The sequence below is a fragment of the Corvus hawaiiensis genome, chromosome 11 (genome assembly GCF_020740725.1).
Source record: "Corvus hawaiiensis isolate bCorHaw1 chromosome 11, bCorHaw1.pri.cur, whole genome shotgun sequence".
NCBI lineage: Eukaryota > Metazoa > Chordata > Aves > Passeriformes > Corvidae > Corvus > Corvus hawaiiensis.
The window spans coordinates 21,960,351-21,985,200 of NC_063223.1; the positions used below are offsets into that span (position 1 = coordinate 21,960,351).

At 42.3% G+C, this 24,850-nt stretch overlaps 1 protein-coding gene across 1 annotated transcript in view; it reads left to right on the top strand.

Moving 5' to 3' along the window:
* Nucleotides 1-24,420, top strand: part of SYN2 (synapsin II) — a 153,712-nt gene extending 129,292 nt beyond the window's left edge. Inside the window, exons 10-13 of the mRNA XM_048316162.1 lie at nucleotides 1,717-1,866; nucleotides 16,832-16,892; nucleotides 20,627-20,882; nucleotides 23,388-24,420. Of these exons, the coding sequence (XP_048172119.1) occupies nucleotides 1,717-1,866; nucleotides 16,832-16,892; nucleotides 20,627-20,882; nucleotides 23,388-23,523 (603 nt within the window). The 3' untranslated portion in view covers nucleotides 23,524-24,420. The remainder of the gene's footprint in view (nucleotides 1-1,716; nucleotides 1,867-16,831; nucleotides 16,893-20,626; nucleotides 20,883-23,387) is intronic.
* Nucleotides 24,421-24,850: the final 430 nt, after the last annotated feature.

A 24,850-nucleotide genomic window follows, 5' to 3' on the forward strand; every position in this document is an offset into this window, starting at 1 on the left:
CACTGGAACGTTCCACTTAAAATGATGTTAAAATGTATGGTAAACTTTAAAGAACCTTTCAGTGTACTTATTAAACATTTCTTCACTGCTGTTGATGTGGCCCTAGAGTGGAAAAGCATTCATTCAGAGGAAACATTTGTTCTGGAGTCCAATTATTATTGCATTGTTTACTCTGGGGTTATTTTAAAGCCTTTTGGCTGTGAGGAAGCTCAGAGGGGACCTCCTAGATCTGAAAATCCCAGCACAAGCCTTGCCAGCATTTTGGTTGCCAGCACACAGTGCCAGTGAATCTTGTAAATGAACAAACAGAAGAAAAATGGAAATGATTTGGGACTTCAAACTAATCCCATTATGGGAACAAAGTAGCCTTTGTCACTCAGGAAGAATTTCTGTAGCACTCACCATAGTTTGAAAAGCTCAAGGTTAGGTCATATTGTTTATAAGGCAGCTCCTTCCCAACTACTGCAAGGTGTAATGTTCTTTTAAATCCAAATGTCTCTTTAAACACCCAACTTCTGTGTCTAATTCCTAGAAACCCTTGAATATCTAAAAGAAGGAAGGGAAAACTGTGTTCTTTGTTAATAAAGGGGATGTTTTGTGGAGGTTGGGAGATCGAGTTTTGCTCCCACTAAATCCCTTCCTCTTCAGGAGGGATCTGTACAATGTGGGTGCATTCGTGCTCTTCAGACTGATCCCTGTGCACCCCTCAGACAACAAAATTCTTCCACCCTGACCTGTGAGAGACACCAGGGTGCAGCAGTGCAGGTGACATGGACGTGCCCTGATGCACATAGAAAAAGGATTGCAGTCTCTCAAAAGTGAATTAAATCCTATTATTATTTTTTTAAGTAGGAATGCCCAGTGTGAATAATAGTTGTGGTTATTATGTTATGCTTTTACTTCCCCTAAAACAAACACAGATGTGGCAGAAGTGGATACACTGGAGAAACAGCAAATATTCTGGAGAAATAACAAATATCCTGGAGAAATAACAAATATTCTGGAGAAGTAACAAATGCTTGGGACCCACTGAAGGGGCAGAATTCAGTATGAGTTTTATTCATCACAATAGCTGCAATAAGTAACCACTGAGCACTATTCACCTGTCACATTTAGAATGGGAATGTGCCCATTTCTAGCTGCCTCTCTGCCATCCTGCTTTCTTTGTAGAAATTCTTACTTATTCTTTGCAGCCACGCTACTTTTTTAAAAAGGGTATCAATAACAATAAGGTGTTGTTTAAAGTTTTTAGTGAATCAATAGGGACCCAGATTTCCCTAGCAAAATTCCACAAATTGCTAGGAAGCTGAAGTTTTACTTTGCATTTCCACGCTGGAATTCAGCTCATGAACACAGTGTGAGCCGCCAAAGCAGGCAGGGGAGGAAACCTTCAGCTGAGACAGGAGAACAGGACAGGAGTTGCTTCAGACCACTGGATAGCCTGAGAAATCTCATTTTCCTTATCAGCCCTGTGCTTCCCATTCCTATCCCCAAAGTGTGTGCCCAGCTGTGAACTGAACCTGTATTTCGTGGGAGATTGGAAGGGGAGGGCATTGCCAAGTTGCTGTTCTCTTGTTCATTTTCTGATGGAAACCATATAATTCCTACAGCTCTCGTGCGCTTCTGCTAAAAGCAATCCTGTAAATCCATCTGTGCCCTTCTGCACAGAGGAGGAGGAATTTCCTTCCCAGCACTGATGTCCTGTTGCATTTGCAGGTGATGGACTGTGCCATGCCCCTGATCGGGGAGCACCAGACCGAAGACAGGCAGCACATCACCGAGTTAGTCGTAAGCAAAATGAACCAAATGTTGTCCAAAACTCCTATTCCATCTCCTCAGAGACCCACTGCCACTCAGCAGCCTCAGGTAGGAGACTTGTGCTTTTCAAATAGAGCATCTTGGTCTATCATTTTCAGCTCAACCTTTTCCTCTGAGAATTTGGACGCCTGTGGAACATCAAGGATCTGAGAACCTACCAACACATTTTTATCAGTTTGTTATAGTTCAGTGAGATTGTCTCCAAATAGAATCAAGAAGTGCAAGTGTTGCTGTGTTTCTGCCAGGAAACGATCCCTGTGGGCTTTGTACTGTTTCCTTTCAATCCCATATATAAAATATCATGGAAATACTAAGAAGCTCTGTCGTGGAGAACCCTTGCCCTGAGGGTGTCAGAAAGAATACTGACAATAATTCTTGTTCTTGTGAGAAATTAATTACATGATAATACTTTTTAATGTGCTGCAATTCAGGAAAATACCTTAGAAATCTAGGAAACTCCTGAAATATGTTCAGCATAGTAGAAAACATGGGTCAAAGGTTGCAAATAGATGCATTTCATTTATTTTATCTTGCTTGGCCTGACAGTTAAAGTGTGGGGATGCAGAGTTCTGCCCCTGGCCTTGCCACCAGCTGGATTTCAGGAATCACCTTTGTGTCTCCATTTCCCTGCTTACAAAGTGTGGGGTTTATTTTACTGATCCTTTTAATAACTTCAGGGAGTGTGGCATTTTTGTAAAGGGCTCAGAGAACAGCAAAGTTTGGAGAGGTGTGGATCTGCTGGGTGGAATTTGATGGATAAGGAATTGGGTGGGTGTCTGTGCCCAGAGTTACAGTCAATGTTTAAATAGAAACCAGTAACGAGTGGTGACCTGTGGCTCTGTACCTAAAAGATGCTTATAAACCCTTTTTTTACCAAGACTGAGTGGCAGGGGGATGGTTTTAAACTGAAAAATATTTAGATTAGACACCAGTTCTTTACAATGAGGGTGGTAAGGAGCGAGAACAGGTTGTTCAGAGAACAGCAGAGAAGCTGTGGGTAAAATCCATCAAATCCACCCTGCCCATGACCTGTCCAGGGCTCTGGTGCTGCCCTGGACCTCTGCCCTCCACAGGGATCAGCTGAACCCCAGAATCAGCCAAACTGTAAGACAGGAATTACCAAGCCTAAATCAAGGATCTATTTTTGCTCCCAGCAGGCTCCACACCAGGTAAACAATTTGAGAACAATTTTGTGGCACACCTCAGACAGACCAGTTCTTGAGGCAGAATGACTAATTTGTTCTTCAAATATCTCATCATGCCTTAAGATATAAAAATACCCTGTCCCACATGAAAAAAAAAATGGTGTGGCTTCTATTTATGTTGTAGCCACTTGAAACTAAGCACAAATTTGTTTCAGCCACAGAACCACATACAATGGAGAAGTTTCCGTCCAACATGGCTCAAGTCCATTGTAAAGGGCACTCACTGAGAGAGAAAGACAAGAAGGGGGAAAAATAAATCACCTGGTGCCAAAATAGTTCCTTTTCGGAGCAGCAGTTTATCCAGCAGATTATTAAAAGGAAGCAAAGAGGCAAAGCTGGAGTTACCCAGTCAATACAAGTCGACATAAATCAAAATTTAAAGCAGTAACAGACATCACTGTCACATTAATAGATTCACACTTGATATTTCACATTTTGATGGAAAAAAAGGTAAGGTCTTGGGTAGGCTTTCCTGGATTTCTGAGCAGCCAAGGGAGGAGGAGGGTTTACTGTTACTGCTGCCATCCAAAGGAACTGGCTCTTTGTTGTGTGTAAATAAAGTTTCCAAGCATTCCCAAAGGAAAACTGCCTACCTGAGTCCAGAATGAAAATAGGATCCAAGGAGCATTTTTAGAAGGTTCCTAAATTCCTCAGTCATTGCTGTCACTCAGCGTGTCCATGGAAAGGGTTTTTTTCTCTGAAACCAGAGTTTTTGGATGAATGTAGAGATAATATTCTGGGATGATGGACTTCTGGTAGGTTCCTGTTTGATTTAGGTTATTCCTGAAGGATTCAGCCTTTACTGATGGCAGCAGGATGTTATTCCACATTAACCTTCTTTTCCTTAGCCTATCCTTACATTATGGATTGCACCTGAGCAAAAAAAAAAGCTGTGAAAACCACAGAACCTTCAGAATATTTGCAATATCTGTTAGTTTTCCTCTCAGTTAGTCAGACTCTTAAAATTGGCCTCGTTATACCAGTTTAGGGCAGGTAAAGGGGACCTGATTTTCTGCTGAAGATCCTGTTTGCAAATCCCCATTAATCTTCCCAGCTTTAGGGGAAAATCATGAAACACATTTTTAGAATTTAAAGCAGACAACTCCTCGTGTGTAGTTCATTTTTAGCTGGGTTTTGCTAAGAGTAAAATCAATCTGTTAAAACAAAGCTGTCCCTTTCAGTTTTGAAATTTTTCAGTTCTCCTTTTCTAATGTGAGAAATTATTTCCTATTCTTGAGAAACCCCCCGTTCATCTGCAGGGCAGGGGACACTGCCCATTCCTACAGGTGACACAAAATGCAAAGCCAGTGATTTATCCCAAATCAGCCTCATGTGTGTGTGTGGACATGGCCTTGGAAACCAAAGTACTGGAGGTGTCAAAGAGTAACTGCTGTGTTTTGCTGCTTCTGCTTTTAAATGAGCAGCCTGTGGTAAATCATACAGCTCCAGATGTGCCACATCTGGAATTTCCTTATTATCTGGGGGGTTTAAAAGTGTTTCTCGTCTAGTCCAGACTCTAGCACTGGGTGGATTGTGCATACAAACCTGCCTCAGTTTACAAATGCCCACAGTGGTCAGTCCCACTCCAATTAAGCATCCATCAGAAAACAAATCAACGATTGGGAAAATCAGCCTTTGTTTAGCACTGGGCAGCCAGGTCTTGGTGGGAATGGTTGGCCCTGCAGTGTGCTTTGAAGGCTGGCAAGGCTCTCCCTGTCACAGTGCCAGAGGGAGCAAATTCCAAAGGGAAACCTCAGAGGGGCAGGGCATGGGGTTGTTAAACCCATTAAATCTGCGATATCTCAGTGGGGAGATTTTTTAAATATATGTTTTGTACTTTACCTGTTTATTTACCTATAAACACTTGCCCAGACTCTGTAGCAGGTTCTGCTGGTGCACAGAGGGCAGAGGGGCTGGGCAGGAGGAGACTCAGGGAAGTTCTATCTGTTAAAACTACATATGGTCAAAAAAATCCTCCACGAAATGAAGTTTCTTCTATTATTTACAAACATGATAGCTTGTTTTACCCCAAACCATGCTGAAAACACATAAGAGAACTTGATCTAGGAATATGATTTTAAAAGTTTTGCATAAACTCTGCCTGCTCTACTTGCAGGCAATAAAACTGTGGAAATCTGAATTTACATATTTTCTAACCTCTTTGACTGCTTTTGACAGGTCTCTAGAGAAGCCTTTTTCAAATTTTTCCTAAAAATCAAGTAAATAGGCTCAACCACCCAGTGAATAGTCAGTGGGACCACTTATCTCTGCCTCCAGGAAACACCACTGGCCAAAGTTCTGCTCTGGGTTTGCAGAGCTCTGCAGGAGGTGGCTCAGTGCAGGCTGGTTCAGGCTCGTTCCTGGACAATAATATAAAGCAATGATGTCAAACAAATGAAACAATAATGGCCAAACATCCACTCAGAGCTGCCCATCAGGTGCTGAGGTGAATTGTGCTGGAGTAAATTCCGCAGAGAAAATGACATTGTCCATGAGAATCACCATAAAATGCAAATGTTTATGGGCGTGTGAGCAGCTGGAGCTGAGGGAAATCCTGTTGGGAAAATGTTCATTCAGTCCTGTTGCATTATCCACGAAAGAATAAGGGATTTGTTATCCTTAATGGAAGGCAAGAAGGAAGAAGTGTGTGCTCCAATATCCATAACATGATGACATCACAAAGAGCAGAGCATTCCCAGCCACATCCTGGTTCTGTGTGGTGTAAAAGAAAGGAGTGGCACAGTGCTAATAAACCAATTACAAACCCAATGTATTCTCCATTCCCTGACCCTTTCTATGATATTGTTTATCCAATTTTATTGTTCCATGTCCAGAAAGAAAATTGAACCATGTGTGGCCATAGTGTAAATAACAAAAAGTGTGAATTCTAGAGAGAAAAGCAATCCACCAGCAAACTCCCTGCTCCTGGGTTTCCATAGGATTGGCTACAGTTCTGTTACCTTCCCTCTCTGGGATTTACTGGGGATTTCTTAAAGGAAACTGCTTATGGTGAGCAGCAATTTGCTTCAACTCACTGAAGTTTTGATGATGAGCAGAAAATGCAGCCATTTGGTTTGACCTTAGCTGAAGGGAACACATTTAATTGGGAAGGATTCCCTCATGGAGTTATATGGAAATGGAGAACTCAGCATTAGTCTGCTTGCTAGGAGTAAACTTCTCTGCATGAAATTTGGGGTGTGGGCTTATCCCTAAGTTAGTTTTCGCTTTCACAGTCTCATAGAGGTTCACTTCAATTTCCACCCTTGATTAGAAGAGGAACCCTTGATCAGAATAGGAGCTGCCTGATAAAATAAACCAATTAAAAGGCCACACTGAATTATCCTGTGTGAGAGAGGGTGAATGGAGGGGCTCACTGAGGGCCCTGCAGAGCAGATCACCCCTCATGGAATTAGGTCTGTCCTAACAGAGGGATTTAGGACAGCTTGCCTTCAGGAGGTTGCTAAATGACCTAACAACTCCCAAACCCACTCATGCTGAATTTCCTTCTCTTAGGAAGAGATTGAAACAGGGCATAAATGGCCATCACGAGGCCATAAAGCTGCTGTGGAACAGCATCTTAAATACACTCGGGATCAGCCTGACTTCTCTTTGCTCCAGGAGGGCAGCACAGAGACCCTGCAGAAACAGGATTTTACTGCATCCCTCTGCAGTGGTTTCTCTTTCCGATTGTTTCTCGTTCCAAGCTCTCCCCTGAGATTCCCCTGAGTGCCCCAGCTCTGCCATGGGCACACAGAGTGTCCATGTGGAGACCAACTGAGCACTTTCTGTAGTTTGCTTGAGCAACCCCCGAGGTTTCCCCTGCTCCTCGTGCACCTCACAAGGTCTGTGGGCACTCTGAGAGCCATCAGTGCCTCCAAACACCTCCCTGGCTCTTCTCCACCACTTCCCCTGCCCATAAAAGTCCTTTTAAATCGCAGTCCTTGGTAAGATAAATTACAATATTTAATATAATTAAGTAATTTCTCATCAAAATATTTACAGGCTGCTTGTGGATGCCCTCCTAAATATACTGGTAGAGAATTTAAACCACTGGCATCAAAACTCACATAGAGCAAGGCAAAATATTGCTGGGGCACATAAATCACACAACACGGAATGCAAAACCTTCCAGAGGGCATTTAAGTCAAAAGCCATTCTGAAAAGCGTCATTTTTGCTGGAGGTGGTGCCCCCCTCACAGCAGTATTTTGGTTTTTTGCATCCCAGCGACACCTTGTGGATTTTCTTGTGGAATCAATGAGCTGGGGAGTTCTCTGTTATTATTACGAGGTTTTACATCATATTCCACGAGCCGAAGCACATTAAGAAAGGTACTTCCTGTATGTTTTACAAATCAGCAAATTCTCCCTACTCGAAAATTTTTCATCATGTTATTGTAATGCATTTTTCTTAATTTCTTTTCATTATTTTAACATGGAATGTATTTTAATAGGCTACCTTAATGTGCACAAATATAAGTATGTATATATATATATATATATACACACACACACACATAGTGTTTATCTGTGTGTGCTTATTTTAATCAAAAGGGGTTTATAAACTCTTAGCTATTTTATGGTAGTGAAAATATAAGAGCAGCTGTTACTCTTTCAGATCCCAATATAAACATATGGAATTAAGAAAAGCAGCAGAAAATAAACAAGTAGGAGCCTGGGCCCACCACATCCTTGTAAAAGGCCACATTTGGGACACAGTTCATGCCAGTAAAATTTATTTATCACAAGTATAAAATGATGGGGGTTTTTTTCCTACACTGAGGTTGTTTTGTCTGCCTTGAGCAGGGCAGGTTCTGCACGTGAGGCACAGAGGCCACAATGGAGGCAGGACTCAGCTGTAGCTGCTGGATAAGGGATGTTCATGTATTTAAAACAGTCCCCATTTCATTAGCAAAGCTCGATTTATTTTAAACATTTGAACTCGACTTGCAGGTACTGAAAGGTATCAAAACCACAAAGTTCATGCAGGAAAATAAATCCTGAAACCTTTAATATCGATAAGGACACAACATATAAATATTTCAGCAGAAATTTGACTAACAAAGAGATTGTGAAAGTGAAAAGAACTGATTTAAAATCGTTCCTGAGCTCCTGCACCAGCAGATGGAGTGAGAGCCAAGGGAGGCACAGAGGAGCTGCTCAGAGCTGGTTCTGAGTCTCCCCTGAACAGAGGTCCCAGGTAAATAACTGGGGATAAATCTCTGCACAAACGCTCTGGGGCTGTAGCCCTGAATGTGTCCATCAAATGAGGGTGATTAAATCAATACACAGATAATGGTGATGCTGCTCAGCTTGGTTCCATGTGCCAAGAACCAGCCAAGGGTGCCTTCACAGGGCCCTTCTGAAGGGATCTGACGGCCTTTACATATAGAAGAATATACTGAATATATTAAAGGTTTAGGGTTATTTGGTCAAAGTTTCTACTGACATAACAGAAATTTGTCCAAATGAAATGAAGCTTTCTGGGTGTAGCCTGATTTTTATTATTTTTTTTAAATTTCTGAGTGCTCTACATTGAATGCATATCACCAGCAGTGTACCTGGAAAAATTAACTGATTTCTGCAGACAGGCCAGGCAAACTTGGTAAGAGAAAAAGCTGCTCACGAAAGTACCCACTAGAAGAGAATCCCAAAGGAAAAAGCCCCTGACAGGGTCAGGCTTCAGGCCCAGGAGGTTTTGGGTGACCTCAGTTGTCTGTAGGATACAGTGCTTCAGCCTTAGTGCTGATTTTGTAACTCAGAAGGCCACAAAGTGCTGGTAAAACTGAAAAACAAGACAGGTTTTGTTTTAAGTTTTGTTTGTATTAAGTACTTAATAGATACTTTTCCACATTTATCTTAAAGATCATAACAATAATATTCTCTTTTGTCTTCATTCACATCGCAAAATGAGGCTTTTCTTAACTTTTTGTTACCTTCTGCCACATGATCTCCTGATCGTCTCACAGTCTGCCAGTGGTGTTGGGAATTCTGACACTCTATGCTCCCTTCCCTCAAGAAGAAAGAAAATAATTGGGGTTTAAAGCAATCCTGAGCCCACCACGATGGAGTGGCCTGTCTGTTCTTCTGTGAGAAGCAGCTTTTTGGTCCCACAGGCATTTTTTTGGAAACTGCAAAAATTGTCCTCATTCCATTCTAGAGCAAACCCCATCCTTTTCCAAATCAGAGCAAGGGAAGCAGTGATCCCATCATTGCAGACCAGGGAAGAGCTGCCACAGACACAAACAGGACAGGAGAGCCCAGGCTGGATCTCTGTTTTGTCTTAGTGCTGTAATTACCATCATATATAACATCCTTTGATTTTTTATTTTATTTTTCATCTATTTTTACTCTCTGATCTGGTTTATTTAAGCTGAACCTAACAGAGATATCTTTTTTTTGGAGGCTTTTCCTTGGTGTCCCTTCCTTTCCCCACCCCGTGGTGGGTGTTTCCTCTCTACTTTTTTTTGTTATTATTCCCTGTCTCCACTTGACTTTTCTGTTTGATTTCTCTGACCTTTAAATCATACCCTGTTCAGCAGGGCTGGCTGGCCTTTCTCCATGTTTAACTTGCAGGAATTCTGCCCCTCTCCCCAGGCATCCCTGCCATGGTTTATTTTCAATAAGGACCATGTGCTAAAAGTGTGTCAAAACCTTTAAACAAGGCACCAAGAGAAATTACGGAAGAATCCAAACCAGAGCAGCTCATTTCCATCTACTCTTGATTTGTCCATAGGAAAAAAAAATAAGCAACCCTCACACACAGACACACTTCCAACTCTGGAATGTGGTGATGGACTTCTGGAGCTGCCAGCAGAGCAAAGTCGTCTTCAGCTGCTCCAAAATTCTCCTCCAGGGTCTCTCAACTTCTCACAGAGACTCAGGGGGGGTTTCAGAGCTCAGAGCAGCCCCCAAAGCTCCTGTGGGCGGCTGTGGGCTGGAGCAGCACCACGAGGAGCACGAAGAGAAGCCATGAATGGTTGTTGTGTGTGGCTCTTAGCAGAGCCCTGAACTCCACTTTAATTTGGGGAGGGCTCAGGGGTCTCTCCCAGGGCCTCTTTTCTGCATCCCCTCCCACTCCACCGCTCTGTCACCCTAAAAACACAAAATGTGGATTCTCAACCGGACTTGAGGCTGCTGCATGATCTTTTTTCCAGACTCTCTTGTTTCCAAGGAGAAACTTCAGCTCTGAGTGGATCCAGTAACAATGGATCTCTGTGGCTCAAGGTGAAGTTCTGCAGACCCGAAGCCCCTCCTGTTCATGCACGGATCACTTGTCATCCCATATTTCAGAATAGTCATAAAAATAACCTACTTTTTGTTAAGACTGGAGGGGCAGACACAGCACAGCATCACCCAAAGTCCCTGGGCTCAGGGGTCAAAGCCTTCCCTACAATTTCCACCCTCAGCACAGGATTTGTGCACTATCAGCCCCACCTTATCCAGTATGAATGCGGAGGTTCCTCTGTACACTGGGAAAGAGAGAGGAAATTTCCTTGCCAGTCACAGGATGTTCCCCTGGATGTGCTGTACCCTTTCTCCCTGCTTTTCCATCTGCCTTTGAGCTCTTCCCCTGCTCCAAACTCCCATCCCACGCAGTGTCAGCACATGGGGGAGCTCGCTGCTATCCCAGACTCCACATCCCCTCCCTGTCTGTGGGGAACAACCTTTTCTCTGGGAAGAGCTGCCTGGAAGCTGCTGTGCCGCTGCGTGGTTTTAATGTTCCCTGCTCCAAAAGCAGAAGTGGAAATCTGACTTCTTCAAGCAATAAAAGAGCTGCATCCGTGTCCAGTGGAATTATTGCCTGGCCGTGGAAGGGAGCAGAAAGCTTCAATAACTGATGCTACTTCAGAAATTCATTTTCCCTAATAAATCAACATCCTACTTCTCCAGAAACCTCATCAAATTGAGAGGTGGGGGTTTTTTTTGTTCAGCAGAATAACAGAAAATAGGGCTGGAATGGACAGTGGGATTTCAGCTGTTCCAGTATCTCAGGGAAACCGCTGGAGAGTCCATGGGAACAGCACCAAGTCCCTGCTGGATGCTCATCTTCCCTGAGCCACTTGCTCTGCTGGGAGCATCCCTGCCCAGGTGGGGTTGGAAGAAAAGAGATCTTAAAGGTCCCTTCCAACCCAAACATTTCTATGAGTCTGATTTTTAAGATCTTGTGTAAAAATACTCAAGCAGGAAACTATTGTCTAGGGAGTAATTAGTTATCTAGCAATGGAAAACAATCTATAAAATCTAAGCTAGAGTACTTTTTAATGTTTTTTTTTTTAAAAAAAGCCCTTTTCAGTGCATTTTTTTAAATACTATTCCAAGTAAAAATCTCACTGTTTTGCTTGTTTTCTGCTCTGAGCAGTCATTTCCTACCCATTATGGGAAAAACTCTAACAGGTTTTGCAGAGGTTCTTTGGAAAGTTGGTTGAGCAACGACAAAAGCTGCTCTAAGTTTTTGAATTCTTTATCAAAACTTCAGCTTGAAAAAACCCCAGTCTGGCCCCATTTTTGCCGAGTGTGTTTTCCACACAGATTCCCTCAGTGCAGAAGGGCAAGGCTGGGCAGTGGAACCCCAAAAACCTCTGAAAAGCTGCCCCCTTTGCACAGACAACAGGAAGGTGGATTTTTTTAAACTCATCTCCCCATGGTAGCTGTCACTGTTTCTCTCAGTCCACAGGGAATATAAAAAACAACAAATAGCAAAATCTTTGTCGTCCTGTTCAGTGGCACGCAGTGGGGCAGATAAATCACCTGAGCCAGAGTCACCTGGAATAGGGGAAGGTCTGAACCAGCACCCAGGAAAAACCCCACCACACTCACTGCACACGGAATGGATGAAGCAGGAAGCACCAAGTTACTAAGAAGTTTTGTATTTTTGGATGCTCCACTTCAGGATTTCACTGCTTTGCTGAATTGTACAGCACGTGCTTATTTGCAGCCCAGTTTGACTCAGTTTATACACATTTCTTCCTGGTTTCCACTGGCCTTTGGCTTGCTTTTTGCCCCCAGTTTCTGTTTATAAAACCCCTTCATTTTACTAAACTAAGCAGACAGGTTCTTCCAAAGGCTGCAGGCACAGCCTGGTCAGTTTGACAGCACTTTTGTGAGCAGGGCTGGTGGCACTGAGACCCAGCAGCAAGCCCAGCACCTCGTGCAAACATTGCACTGAGTTGTGATGACATTCTGCGGTTTTCTCCTCACAAATCTTTCCCATTCGATTTCAGCGAGTGAGTGAGCTCTGCCTTTGTGACAGATGCCTGTCATTAGTCCATAAATAAAGGATTTGGGACTTTTTGGGGGGTTTTTAAACTCCACTCATCATTTCATTCTTTCTTTAGGATATTTTGGCCCTACAGTCTTCCAGCTCTGTATCATCTATAGGTTTTAGTAGCACACACCTACTTTTTTTTGTGCCAGCTTAAGTAATTAATAATCTACTCGAGAGCTGCATCCCACTGATGCCCTTCCCAGCAGTTTTTCTTCAATAACTGCTTTTTTCCTCACCAATCACTTCCTTACCCTCAATGTAATCCCTGTCCTATTCGTGCTTAACCTTCTCCACTGTACCTTGGCCAATCCCAATTTTTAGAGAGACCTGGTATAGAATTCTGCATTTCATGAGTCAGCTGGTTTTCATTTCTGAGATGAAGAATGTTCTCTTTTTACCTGCATCTCATTTTTAGCTTTTATCCCACCTGCCATCCTGCCTTTGCTCCTGTGTTTATCACCATCTATGACACTTCAAACATTCATTTACTATTTACCCTCTACTTAAACTATGTCAGTGACCTCTCTCCTTAGCAATCACATTTTTTCTTAGTTCTGCTGTTACTTAAGTGTTTTACTATTTATTCCTGTTCTTTTATGAGCTCTAACTCAGCTCATATTTTGGCAACTCTCAATTGATCCCTCTCCTTCTTGACCTGAAAAACGTGGCTTACCCCTCAAATATTGAAATACCTATGAAAAGCTCCTGTCCTTACATTACAAAGAAAACTAAACGAGACCCAAAAACAACTCTACGTGCTCCAACTACAGTTCACAAAGTCTTCAACCTCAGCCAAATCAAAATCAATTTTTGCTGGGACTCTGTTTAGCATCTCTTTTGCCCAAGGGCTATTTCCCTGCCAAGTTGCTGCTTTTGCTCCCACCCATTTCAACATTCTTCAGACTGTTCAAAATTCAAGTGTATATGAATCCAATCTGCATTTATAGAAAGGTAGAAAAAGAAGCAATGCCCTGATCAAATTCTAATACCACTTGCTTTGAAGAATAAACAGCTTTTTCTGCCAGTTCCACCCCTAAAATTCTAAGGAGACTGTTCCAGGTAAGAGTGGAAAGGAGGAAAGTGCTACAGGGACATCTAGAGACATTTATATTCTAGATAAGTAGAGGGGGTTGTACTCTGGCTGTAATTAGCCAATATTCCTAAAGGTCATCACGCAGCCAAATCCCCACTTGTTCTGCCCAGAGCTGAGACATCACTGGAGCGTATTTGCAGCATTCATGTGGCTTGGGGGCTTCCCCAAGTGAAGCTGTGTTTTTTGGGGCAGTTATATAAACAGCAAACCCCTCTGAACAGGAGAGCCCCTTTAGGCAGCCCTACAGAATGTTCCTGTCAGCATCAGCACCCCCTTCTCCTTGGGAATTCGGGTGGGGTATGAAAGTTGTGCTCCACAAAACGAAAACCAGAGGGGCTCCTTCTGCCATCAGTCACCACACCTCACTCAGGTAATCCTAAACCATCCCAAACACACTCCTGTCCTACTGATTCTGCTCTTTAACCCTCCACATGAGGAGCTGTGCAGGGCCATTTTCCATGATAAAATCTTGCATTTAACCCTTGATCCCTGCAGTGTCTGAACCAAGCACGTTTGCAGATCAGAGCTGCAGCACAGGTAAACATGTCTGTGCTGAAAGAAGGTGTCAGGAGGGTGAATTTCTAGGCCAGGCAACAAAGGAAAACAGAAAATCAGCAAGAGGGGTGAATACATCTGCAGGACAGGTCTGGTCCAGCATCTCTGCTCGGAGAGGAGTGAGCAGCTCCCACAACTGCATTGGCACCACCTTGCAGAGGTGAGAAGAACAGCCTGCAGTTAATTTGCCAACAACTGGTGTTTTAGAAGGAGCCTGGATTTTATTAAAGGTCTTGGCTCAGGGCAGCAAACAAGGCTGGTTCAAAGCCTGTCTTTAATATCAAGTATCAAGGTCTCTGACTGTCTAAAAGAAAGACTCTCAAAAAGGGCTGGATTACTACAGACCATTGAAAAACCATGAGTAAGATTTCTCAGTTAGGAATGTAATGCTAATTAGACATTTTGGGTCAGCCTGGGTGGGTTGGCTAATTAGCCAAAGTAATATACCCATGTGATTGGCCTGGAGTGTGGGTGAGGTTCCTGGAAGCACCAGGTGATATCTGCTGAAAAAGAAAAGGAAAAAAAAAAGGATGTGTGGGTGGTAAAATCAGGACAGCTGCAGTCAGTGACTGGAGAGGGGGAAATGCACCTTCAACAGAAAATGCACAAAGACTCCAAACTCCCAGCAGAGTTAGGGAAGGATTAGCGAGCTCCTATAATGTTTATTGAAAGCTTCACTTCGGATAAAATAATTTCTTTGGAAGATGAGAGATATGCAGATTGCGCAAGGGCCGGTGTTGTCATGTCAGATCAGTGCAGTTGTGTGATAAAACCGGAGACATCTCGGTGCGAGAACAAATGGCAGATTTGCTCCAGCCCCAGGGCCCGGGGCAGACACAGGCCCTGCCCACAGGTGTTGTTCTAACATTAAAGGAGATGTGAAAGATGTGAATTCAAACTGCCAGCCTGCGTTTCTAGATAAAACATGGGTTTTACCTGCGTAGTCTTTTGTTTTAGTGGAAAAATGAGAATATCCTCATATCCTCCCTGGACACCCTGTGCCACTGCAGAGAGCCCCAGCTTGGGCTGTGGCCCTTGGTAAGGGTAGGGAGCCTATCGTGTGCTAATCATGGTAATTATAATTATAAAATCCTGTGTGTGCTTTCTAACAAAGTCACGTGGTCTCTTTGGGCCTCCAGAAAGAAACTCTTGGAGTTCTTGAAGCCCCAATCTTGGTGGTTTCCCTCCCAGAGCACTCTGCATGTCCCACAGCCCCAGGAGTGGAGCGGAGGCTGCCAGGAGCATCCCAGCTCTGGGACAGGGCAGGAGCTGCCTCCTCCAGGACAGCTTTTCAAGTTTCCACTCTGGGCTAATTGCCCTGGTCTCCCAGGAGCTCCTGATGCAAATGCAGATTTTGCAGGGAGCACATTCTCCAGAGTGGATACCACAATCACTCTGGGTGCTGAACGTGCCCAGGGGAGCCCAGCAGCTCCTGCAAGTGGCTCTCAAAATCAGAGCAAGGAGGGAAACCAAAAGAGAGGCCTCTCACCCACACTAAAGTGCTGTGACATTTTCTGATGGCTTTGTCTTTTCTTACAAAATTTTCTTATTTTCTACATATCTTCATCCCTTTAGCGATGCTCACCAGGAGCTGTGTAACTGGGGCAGGTAAATCAAGGATCAGAGTTTGTGTGGGTCATTTTTACTCCTCATTTGGTCTTCTGCAGGTTGGTAACACTGAATAATGAGGGTTTCAGACCTGCCCTGTGCCCTTTTATTTACGTAGCTAAAGCAGACAGAGCAACTTGCAGCAGCTGCATGCACTGGAGAGTTGTTGTGCCATTGAGAACTCTGACAGCTGCACTGCTGAGCAGGAATTCACAGCACTAGGAGCAAGATTTATTCTGTAAATAAAGCACTAGGAGCGAGATCAAATACAAATCTATCGGAAAAAAAACTCGCAGTAAGCTCTGCAAGAAACATGTTTAATTGCTTTTGCATTTGCTCTTTAATAAATTCTGCATTTTTTTCCTCTTGACAGATGGCAATTTGATTTCTGGATCCTTAAAAAAAAATCCTAAGCTATTGTGTCCAATGATTTAATGTCTTTCACGTTTCAAAATATTAGAGATGGGCCTAAGACAAGGTTTGGACTCAAAAAGTCGTGTTCCCAGAGGGTGTTCTGCTCCAAGGTTTTGGTTCAGGCCCATCTTTTCCTTTCACAAGTATCCATGTGAAAAGGATGCTGCCAAATAAACCTCCTATTTTGAAAAGTGAAGTATTACATGTGTTTCTAATAACATGTCAGATGGAGAAGCATGAAGTAATTTCAGTTATTTTTATTATTTGTCTGTGGTTTTTGCTTTCTTCTTTCATTTTGCTTAGCAAAACAGTGAAGCTGGAGCAGCCCATCTCCCTCCCCACTTACAGCCAGCAAGTCAAAGTGAAACTGTCACTGGCAAAACTCCTGCTGTGCAAACGCTTCTGGATACAAGTGAACACAGTTAAAAATAAATTATTCCTTAAATTACACAAAGGTATCTGTTGAAATCCATTTCCTATTCAGTCTGTCCTAAAAAAAACAAAAGAGAGAGAGAGAGACCAGAAGCATTGAGATACAAAAAAAAAAAAGGTTCCTGGTGATGAGAACTGAGGATAAAGTCCTTCCCCAAATGGAGGTGAGGTTTGGGAAGGCACTCCCTGCATCCCGATCACATGCTGCAAAGGGAAAACAGTTCTTATAAGAGCTCAGCTTTGGACTAGCCCAGGATTCATATATCATGTCAGGCAGCAACTAAATTAAAAAATGGTATTGGGAATAAATTTAAAGTGTATGTTCAGCCCCACCAATAAAGAGTTTTCTAATGAAAATAAAGACAAATTAGTGGAAAATTGGAACCGAGCTACTCTAATTTTATTTTCTTTTTCTTTTCTGTTTTCAAATGTATTTTCCAGAGTGGATCACTAAAGGAGCCAGAGCCAAACAAAATCCCACCTCAGCGACCACCACCTCAAGGTTGTTTACAGTACATTCTCGACTGTAATGGCGTTGCAGTAGGACCAAAACAAGTCCAGGCTACTTAGATAATTGAGACCAAAAGCAAGGGTTAAAGCAAAAAATGAAAAGAGGAAAAAAAAAAAATTGAAAGAAAAGAAACAAACAATCTTAATGCAACCATCCCAGTTTTGTTCAATTTGCCATTGTTTCAGTGCTGACCTGGACTGTGTTTTTTCTATGCAGTGTCAACTCTCCCGTCTGGTTGTTTCCTTGTTCCTGTCTGTGCGTGTAATGCTTTCCAACCTTCCTCTGTAAAACTTGTGATTGCAGGGCTGCTGTCAACAGTGTACAAAGAATGTGCCTCTCTAGAGCCCAGTGCCACTGTACATCATGGATGGTTAGACAGTATTTTTGGAGTATTCTATATCGTTCAGTAAAATTCCCCCGAGGTGCAAACCCCCGTCCCTTTGCTTACTCTGTGAGTGTGTGCACACTGTACTCATAGCCTTTATTTTTCTGTGCGTGTGCATGACCAATAGGTAGGTGATCCAGATATATTTTTAAAAGTCTATATTAGGATTTGCTAGTGAGGCTTTTTATTTATAATTTTATAAAGTTTATTAACCTTTGAGTTTTACTTATACGCGAGTGGAAGTCTGCTATTTTCAGTGACTCCATAAAATACGGTTCTTCCCAAGGAATATTTAAAATATCTTCTATTTTACATACTGGTATTCATATTTTTAGTAATTCTGCATTAAATTATTAGCTACAAAGCTATGTAAATGGGCCACCTATGTGCAATATCTCAGTGAAAGTGTGAGTATTTAATGTATCCTATTTCAATTAAGTAGTACCTTTTGTTGTCATTCTGAATTAGTAATCTATGGAGATTTTTAATGAAAACTAATTCAAATACTTCCAAAAAAATCTTATACTTACCTAAGATTTAAATCCCAGGGTATTTGGTGAGAAGTACCTCAAGGACTGTTAAACTTCCTGTAAGAGCTCATTTCATTTCAAACACTGAGAAGTGAGGGGATGGCAGACCAAGGTACCTTTAACCAGCTGAGGCTCCTGGGTTAGAAAATGCAAGACAAAAATGTCAGCAGTTTTCTTTACCAACTCAGGTCTCCTATTTTACACCTACAAGTATCCCGAGAGCTGTAAAGAAAATCCAATCCCGACGTTATCCACATAAATAGGGTTTGTAAGAACTGCTTTGACATCAAACATGCAAAAGGACTTGAGATGCCTGACAACTGCTAGATTTTCTGTAGGTAAATTCTTTGTGATTTTTACTTAAGTGATTTCTAATGTGATGTTGTGAGAGCTCCACAGGCAGGCAGTTAATCTGCTGTGAGAAATCTAGCCTAGAATCACAAGCTGCACACTGCTGGCATACCAGAAAGCTTAGTTGCAAGTGAGCCACAAAACTATAATTTTCATCTTGAATATGTACAAAGATGAGTAGTGGCCATTAGTTTAGTGCAAACAATTATGTTTAAAGGGAAAACAGCCTGATGTTCTACGCCTGTTTTCCCTACAAACACTGGAAAAAGTTATCAGTGAGTCTCATCATTCTTAGTGTTTCTTTTATTCGTACGAGCTGGCTGGTAAGACGAGAATTAAGGTATGCATTATTAGCTATTTAAATGTTTGTGGTAAGTGCTACTGTTTACTACCTATCAGTAAATTACATGAATATTTTGCTTTAGTGATCAGCATTTGTCTGGGTCAGTGATCGTTCCAACGATGGCATTGGCTATTTTGTTCTCTATTAAGGAAATTCCACCTAGAAATCAGGTTCACAAATCCTTACCTCCAGACACCCTAAAAGTGAACAAACCATACTGCCCTGGGGTGGAGAACTGAATCTGATGACTGATTTTCCTTTCAAGCAGTTGGTATTTTTTGCATGGAGTAGTGCCAGTATTCACAAGTGCTTTTCACACGACATTTGTGCGTTGTGTGTGTGCAGAAGACCTGGGTGTCTCAGACAGGATTCCAGCCTGTTCCCTGGGAAGGATTCGCAGGGGCACACACAATTCCTACATCCCACAGCCAAGAAACAAGCCACGATGTCTCTCTGCATGTCAGCATGCTTAGGTGCAATATTGTGGGTAACAGGGAACAGATGTTTTACAGTGTAGGCTTAATGTTCAGTTCTGTTGAGTTATTTTTGGTAAAAGTTTCTTTCATGATTGTTGCCTTTTGTACAACCCAGCTGCAAGAAAGTGAGCAAACGCTGGAAATGTGACAGCAGTATATCTTTTATGTGAAATCTCTTGTACAGCTTAATGTGCAATAAAAGAAAGTTATATCTGTCTTCAGTGTAAAGTTTCTGGCATTCAAGCCTGTACGTACAAGTGGGGGAAAGAAACCTTTCTGGTTTTCAATACTGAGTGAAAGGAGACTAATAAGAAAATGCTCCTTATTAAGATGTTGCAAGACCATGTTATCACCTTCAAATATTTCCTACAAAAGTGGTTCAAATTAATAAACAATGAAGGCACATTCCTTAACATTCAGTACGTGCTATTTATCTTTCTACACCACAACACGCTGCTACAACTGTGTTAAAACTTACTGAGGCATTGGCACATGCTGTCCTCACACACACACACTGGAACCTCATGCACTAAGGGGAAAGTTAACTATAAAGGCAATTTAAAACCAAACAGAAATCATGTATTGCAGCAGTACATCCAGATACGAAGGGTTTCTTTTAGAGACCTGAGCAGATTAAGTGTTTTACTTGTGCTAAATATCTATGCAAGACTAAAAAACTCCCAGATATCCAGAAGGTCTTGCTCAGTTATGTTCTGTGATATTTACAACAGCTCTGATCCTGAGTGAAGCATTATACAAACAAATACTCAGAATTTCCCATCCTTTCTCCCCTAAAGTCAGGTGTCCTGAGTGCATTTTCATGTGCAAGAGTTCAAATTCAGTTATAACAACCGTCAGTCCAGAAAACCCCAGTCAGACCTGGGAACTGAGATAAAAGCAGCAAGCCCTGATGTCTGACACAGCACTATTTCAGTCAGAAAGCAGAAAAAACCCCACTGGATGATGCTGTAGCATCTTTCAGCCATGGATTTCACAGCCTGAGTCTCTCCTGCACGTTGTAGTTTCACGCTTCATGCAGTAGTTTGCCAGTAAAGTGCCTTCCTGGTAAAGAATTAGTAATGACTTTCTTGTGTTTCTTGTAATGTTCTTGACATATCTCACTAAGGGGTTAAGTAAGTTATGAAAATACTTTCAACCAGCCAGAAAATTTCAGCATGAAGTTGTTATACTGCTATAAGAGTGAATCTTAGAGGAATATTACAGAAATGATTTTAAGACTTTGGAGGAAGAAAACTGCAATAACTCCACAGAAAATAGTGAATGTCTTGCTGAAATAGGTATTACTGCTGTGTTCAGTTATCTCACAGCCTCTCCCTGCCTTGGGCCAAAGCTATTCTGGGGGTAGCTCCATTGATTTGATTTGAAGTCAGTACCTGGGATAGACTGGGTGCTATTTAGCAATTCTAAGGCTGATTCATAGGGGCTCCAAGCAAGTTCCTAATGTACCAGGTGTGAATAGTGCTGTTGCCTCCATGCAAGCGCAGTCCTTGTGAATAGACTTTTGCCTCGAAAGTAGCGTTAATCACGTTGGAGGATGATTTTAAAGTGTTGGATATGAAGTCTAAATAAGGCCTCTTTGCAACTATAACATTATGAAGTTTTTCTTGTACTGAACCTAGGGGGCCCAGTGCAACCCCAAGGAATGCAATCCCAAAGCCAGGAGCCATTGCAGCCCCAGCGCGTGTTCCCCGCGGGGCAGGCAGCAAAGCCCGCAGCCTCGCAGCCCCAGCGGCCGCCCGGACCCACCACCCAGCAGCCACGGCCCCAGGCCCAAGGTCCTCTCAGCTCCAGGTTATCAAAGGAAGCAGAGCCACAGCCCCAGCCAGAGCCACAGCCTGCGCCACAACAGAAGCCTCAGTCTCATCCGCAGCTTAAGTAAGAGTCGCTTTATCCATTCCTTTTTTCTCCTCGTGGCACAGATTTTGTGTAACTGGGATTTGGGGGTTGGTCTAATAGTCAGGGGAAGAGTGTACATGTTGTTCCCTAGTTTAAAATGAGGTTAAATAGTTCAAAAAGCTTAATCTCTGCTAATGGAGTAAAGTAAGCCACTGTCATTAGTCCTATCCTAAGCGCTGCACAAAATTTCATCTGCCAGTCGTGCAATTTCAGCCAGGTCTGAAAAAGCATCATCTTTCTTGTCTTTGTTTCCTCCTTTTGGTGCCACTGACTCATGGACTGGGTGTGCTGTCAGCCTGCACTCCAAGAGGAAGTCTTATCTAGCTCAACTTTTAACCTTGCAGTCACTGAGACAACAGATTTCGTTTCCAAAGGCCTGTCTCAGGCACAATCCAGGCTGGATAATGTTGGACAGTGGCTGCCAAATTGGTTCTTTATGCTGCCCTTGGTTGTGCAGGGAATGTGCTCAAGCCCTGCCCAGAGAAGGCTGCACAAAACTCAAACAAAAGTGGTTGTCCCACTTCTGGAAGATTCCTTACTCATTTACCTGCATCCAGTAAGGAATGTGGAAAGGGTTCCCCCTCAGAGCTCAAACCCAGCCAGCAGAAACCTCAGGGAAGGCATCAGCAGAGGTTTGCAGTTTTCCAGCACAGCAGCCCTGGCACAACTACTGCCAGGAGAATCTCAGACACATCTCCTTAGTCCGGTATGTACAAAGACATGGAGTCTTTGTTTCCTCCAGGGAACACAGATCCCCTTGTTCCACCCACTCCTGTGCTAACACCAGTGGGAAACACCCCTGGGTTCTCCCCTGAGCCCAACTCAGTGCCGAAGATATGCTGGATGACAATGTGCAAAGAGGACAATATTTCCCTTGCCTCCCTGGGACAATGTATTTCTTTATTCTGTTTTATAATCATAAGCCTCAAATTGATTCGTCCATCCTTTAAATACACATAGAGAATAGAGAGGTGGGGTTTTTAAGCAAGATGGAAACTAGTTTATAGTTTGAAACTTAACTTGGCAACTTGTGGCGTTGAAGAAAAGCAGCTAAGAACAGTTACAGAAGGACTCTGCCACATGCTGGTTCCCAGCTTACTTCTTGAAGCTTTTTGTTCACATCTAGATTCATTTTTCTCTTCTTCAAATGGAAGAGCCTCTCTTTAAAACACAATAACAAAGGAGAAATGAAAGTTTTTCAGATGTAAGCCATAATAAGAGCAGCTTTTCTAACTTTCAGAAGCAGTTCAGGTCCACACCAAAGCTCAGATCTCCTGCCTGTAGGATTAACTCTATTTGCATGTGTATGCTTTGTATTCACCCACATGCTGTTGCCTAACCTGTATGTACATGTTATTAATCTGTGAATAAATATTTAATTAGGCTACTTATTGTGTTACTAATCAAGTCAAGTGCTGCTTCCCACCCTCCCTCTTTCAGTGAGTACAAACAAACATTTATCAGTCTATTCTCATTAGCACAACTATAATTTATGAAAAACCTAAAACGCCTGCAGCACTGTTTGCTGTACATTATTAGTTTAGAAGTAGAGAAGCTGCAAACCATGAGGAGTCTGAGACAATCTGCATAAGGAAAGTGCTTCAGTTTTACTAGAGCCAAAACTGAAATCTGTTGTACTGAGATAAAAATGAAACCAGGTAACTCATTTTACCAATGTAGGGATGTCTTTGTAAAAAGTTGATAACTCATTAATGTGTTCTATTTAAATTCAAGCCTATTTTTAGATGTTATTTTATCTGACAAGTCATGAGTTAAAGTTTTAAACTTTAGCTATTTTCCTTCTTGTTTTCCTTGTAATGTTTTTCATGCTTATGGGAACTTGCACAGAAGTTACATGATAGCACTGAGGATCGAGTAGCATTGACAGGCACTGCCTATAGACAAGAAAAAAATATGTCTGATTTGAGGTATTTTTTTAAAGATATAACGTCTTTAAGCCTCTGTTAAGGATCTAATACTCAATACATATAGACAAAGGGAGAGCACGCTACAATTAAGGATTCAAACTCTTGTAAGACACCTGATTTTTCTCTGTGCACAACTGTTTGCAGCCTAACCAAAACACAATTATTAATCACCCCTGCTGGGTTGTGATTTGAATTTATAGCCAGCTCCACATTTTCCTCAAGCTGTAATTCACATCATCCAATTCAGATCTGTGGAAGGAAAACAAAACACCAGTGTGTTCCTTAAAATAAGTATTACCCTCAAGTCTCACTCTCAAGTCGGGGTGCAGCAGGGAATGCTGTGTGGGACCTAACTGTGGGGTACAAAACTGTGGGGTACAAAACTGTGGGGTACAAAACTGTGTGCTCCATAACCCTACTGCTGGTGGTGAAAGCCCATCCTTGTCCACGTCTCAGGGACAATTTCCCCTCTGCTCATCACTGATCCAAGTGCTCGGGGGGTGGAGGCTGGGGGCCGATGTGACCATGCAGAACCTGTTGTGCTTGTGTCTTGCAGCAAGTCGCAGTCCTTGACCAACGCCTTCAGCTTCACAGAGTCCTCCTTCTTCCGGTCGTCTGTGAACGAAGACGAGGCGAAAGCTGAGACCATCCGGAACTTGAGGAAATCCTTTGCTAGTCTGTTTTCTGATTAGCCAGCTTCATGTACACCTGAGATAGTCCGACACCGCCGTGAATGTCCCATAGGTTTTGTTCTCCCTGTGCCAGTACCCTTCTCTACTGTGCTCACTGTTGTACCAAGCAATATGTTAAACCTACAGAAACACAAATAAATAGCAGGAGGACTTTGGTGAGTGAGGTCCCACCCAGGAACGTGTAAAAACATCTGTAAAGAAGGAAGGGTTCCATTGCTCCCACAGAATGTCCAATTCTAAGGTCCTTATCCGTTGTAATATTGTGGCCTTACTGTGACTGAAGTATATAATCCTATTTGAGACTCCTTTGTAGAATTGTGTTAATAAAGCATTGAGGAATGGGTTTCTCCTCGCTTTGCCCATTTCCAATGCATTGCAATGCATGTGTATTTTGTGTGTAAATGTTTTGTACTGCAGAAGTATAGTCTTGACTTGTTCTTGCCTCCCAGATTCAGGAGGCGATTCACACTGACATTCTTGTCAAGCCACATAAATAATGTGAGAAATTGAAGCAGTTTCTTCCTCCTTATCCAACCCTTCCATCAGCTGGTTGTAGACTTCTGATGTATTGCTGGGAGTTATCAGTACACTAAATGTCATAAATAGAGTGTATATGTACTACTGTATCTCCATATGTCTATTTAAATAATTTATTTCCAAACTGTAACCATAACTGGGTTTAGTTGCAAAGAATATGCATGATGTTACCCTTATTTTTGTGAACACCTTCTAATAAATGTAAAGTCCCATGCCTGATTTAAAAAAATGTCCTCTACAAAGCTTGTTTCAACATCAATATATATTGTCTATTTTGACTGATATCAAGAGGGTAACTTTATGATTATAAAATATTTGGACACAAACTACAGCTGTAAGAAAATAAACTATCACAATGAATTCCTTTGTTGAATCAGCATTGTAAAAAAAAACACCCTATAAATTGTAGGAATCACATTTACATTTTCTACTGAGTTATGTCTTTTAAAAATATTTCTCTGACTTGTCCTAACAGAATTCATCCCAGACTTTGAGGTAGTAGCAGCAGTTTTTAACAGAAGTTTTCTGAATCAAACTGAAGCTTGTTACTAATCTCTAGACCATCCATTTCCAAAACATTTTCATGTCATTCTGAATCTCTTATCATGAATCACATGCAATCCTTGCCAGGAAACAGTGCTAACAGAGGAAACAAGAAAAAATACCTGTAATATTAACATGGCTGAGGGAGAAAAAGAGCAACACCGTGGTCACTTAAAAACCCTCTGGGATTTGTAGTGGCTTTGTAGAGACACCTCTGTTTGCCTCAGAAATTTTAGCTCTTGGAGAT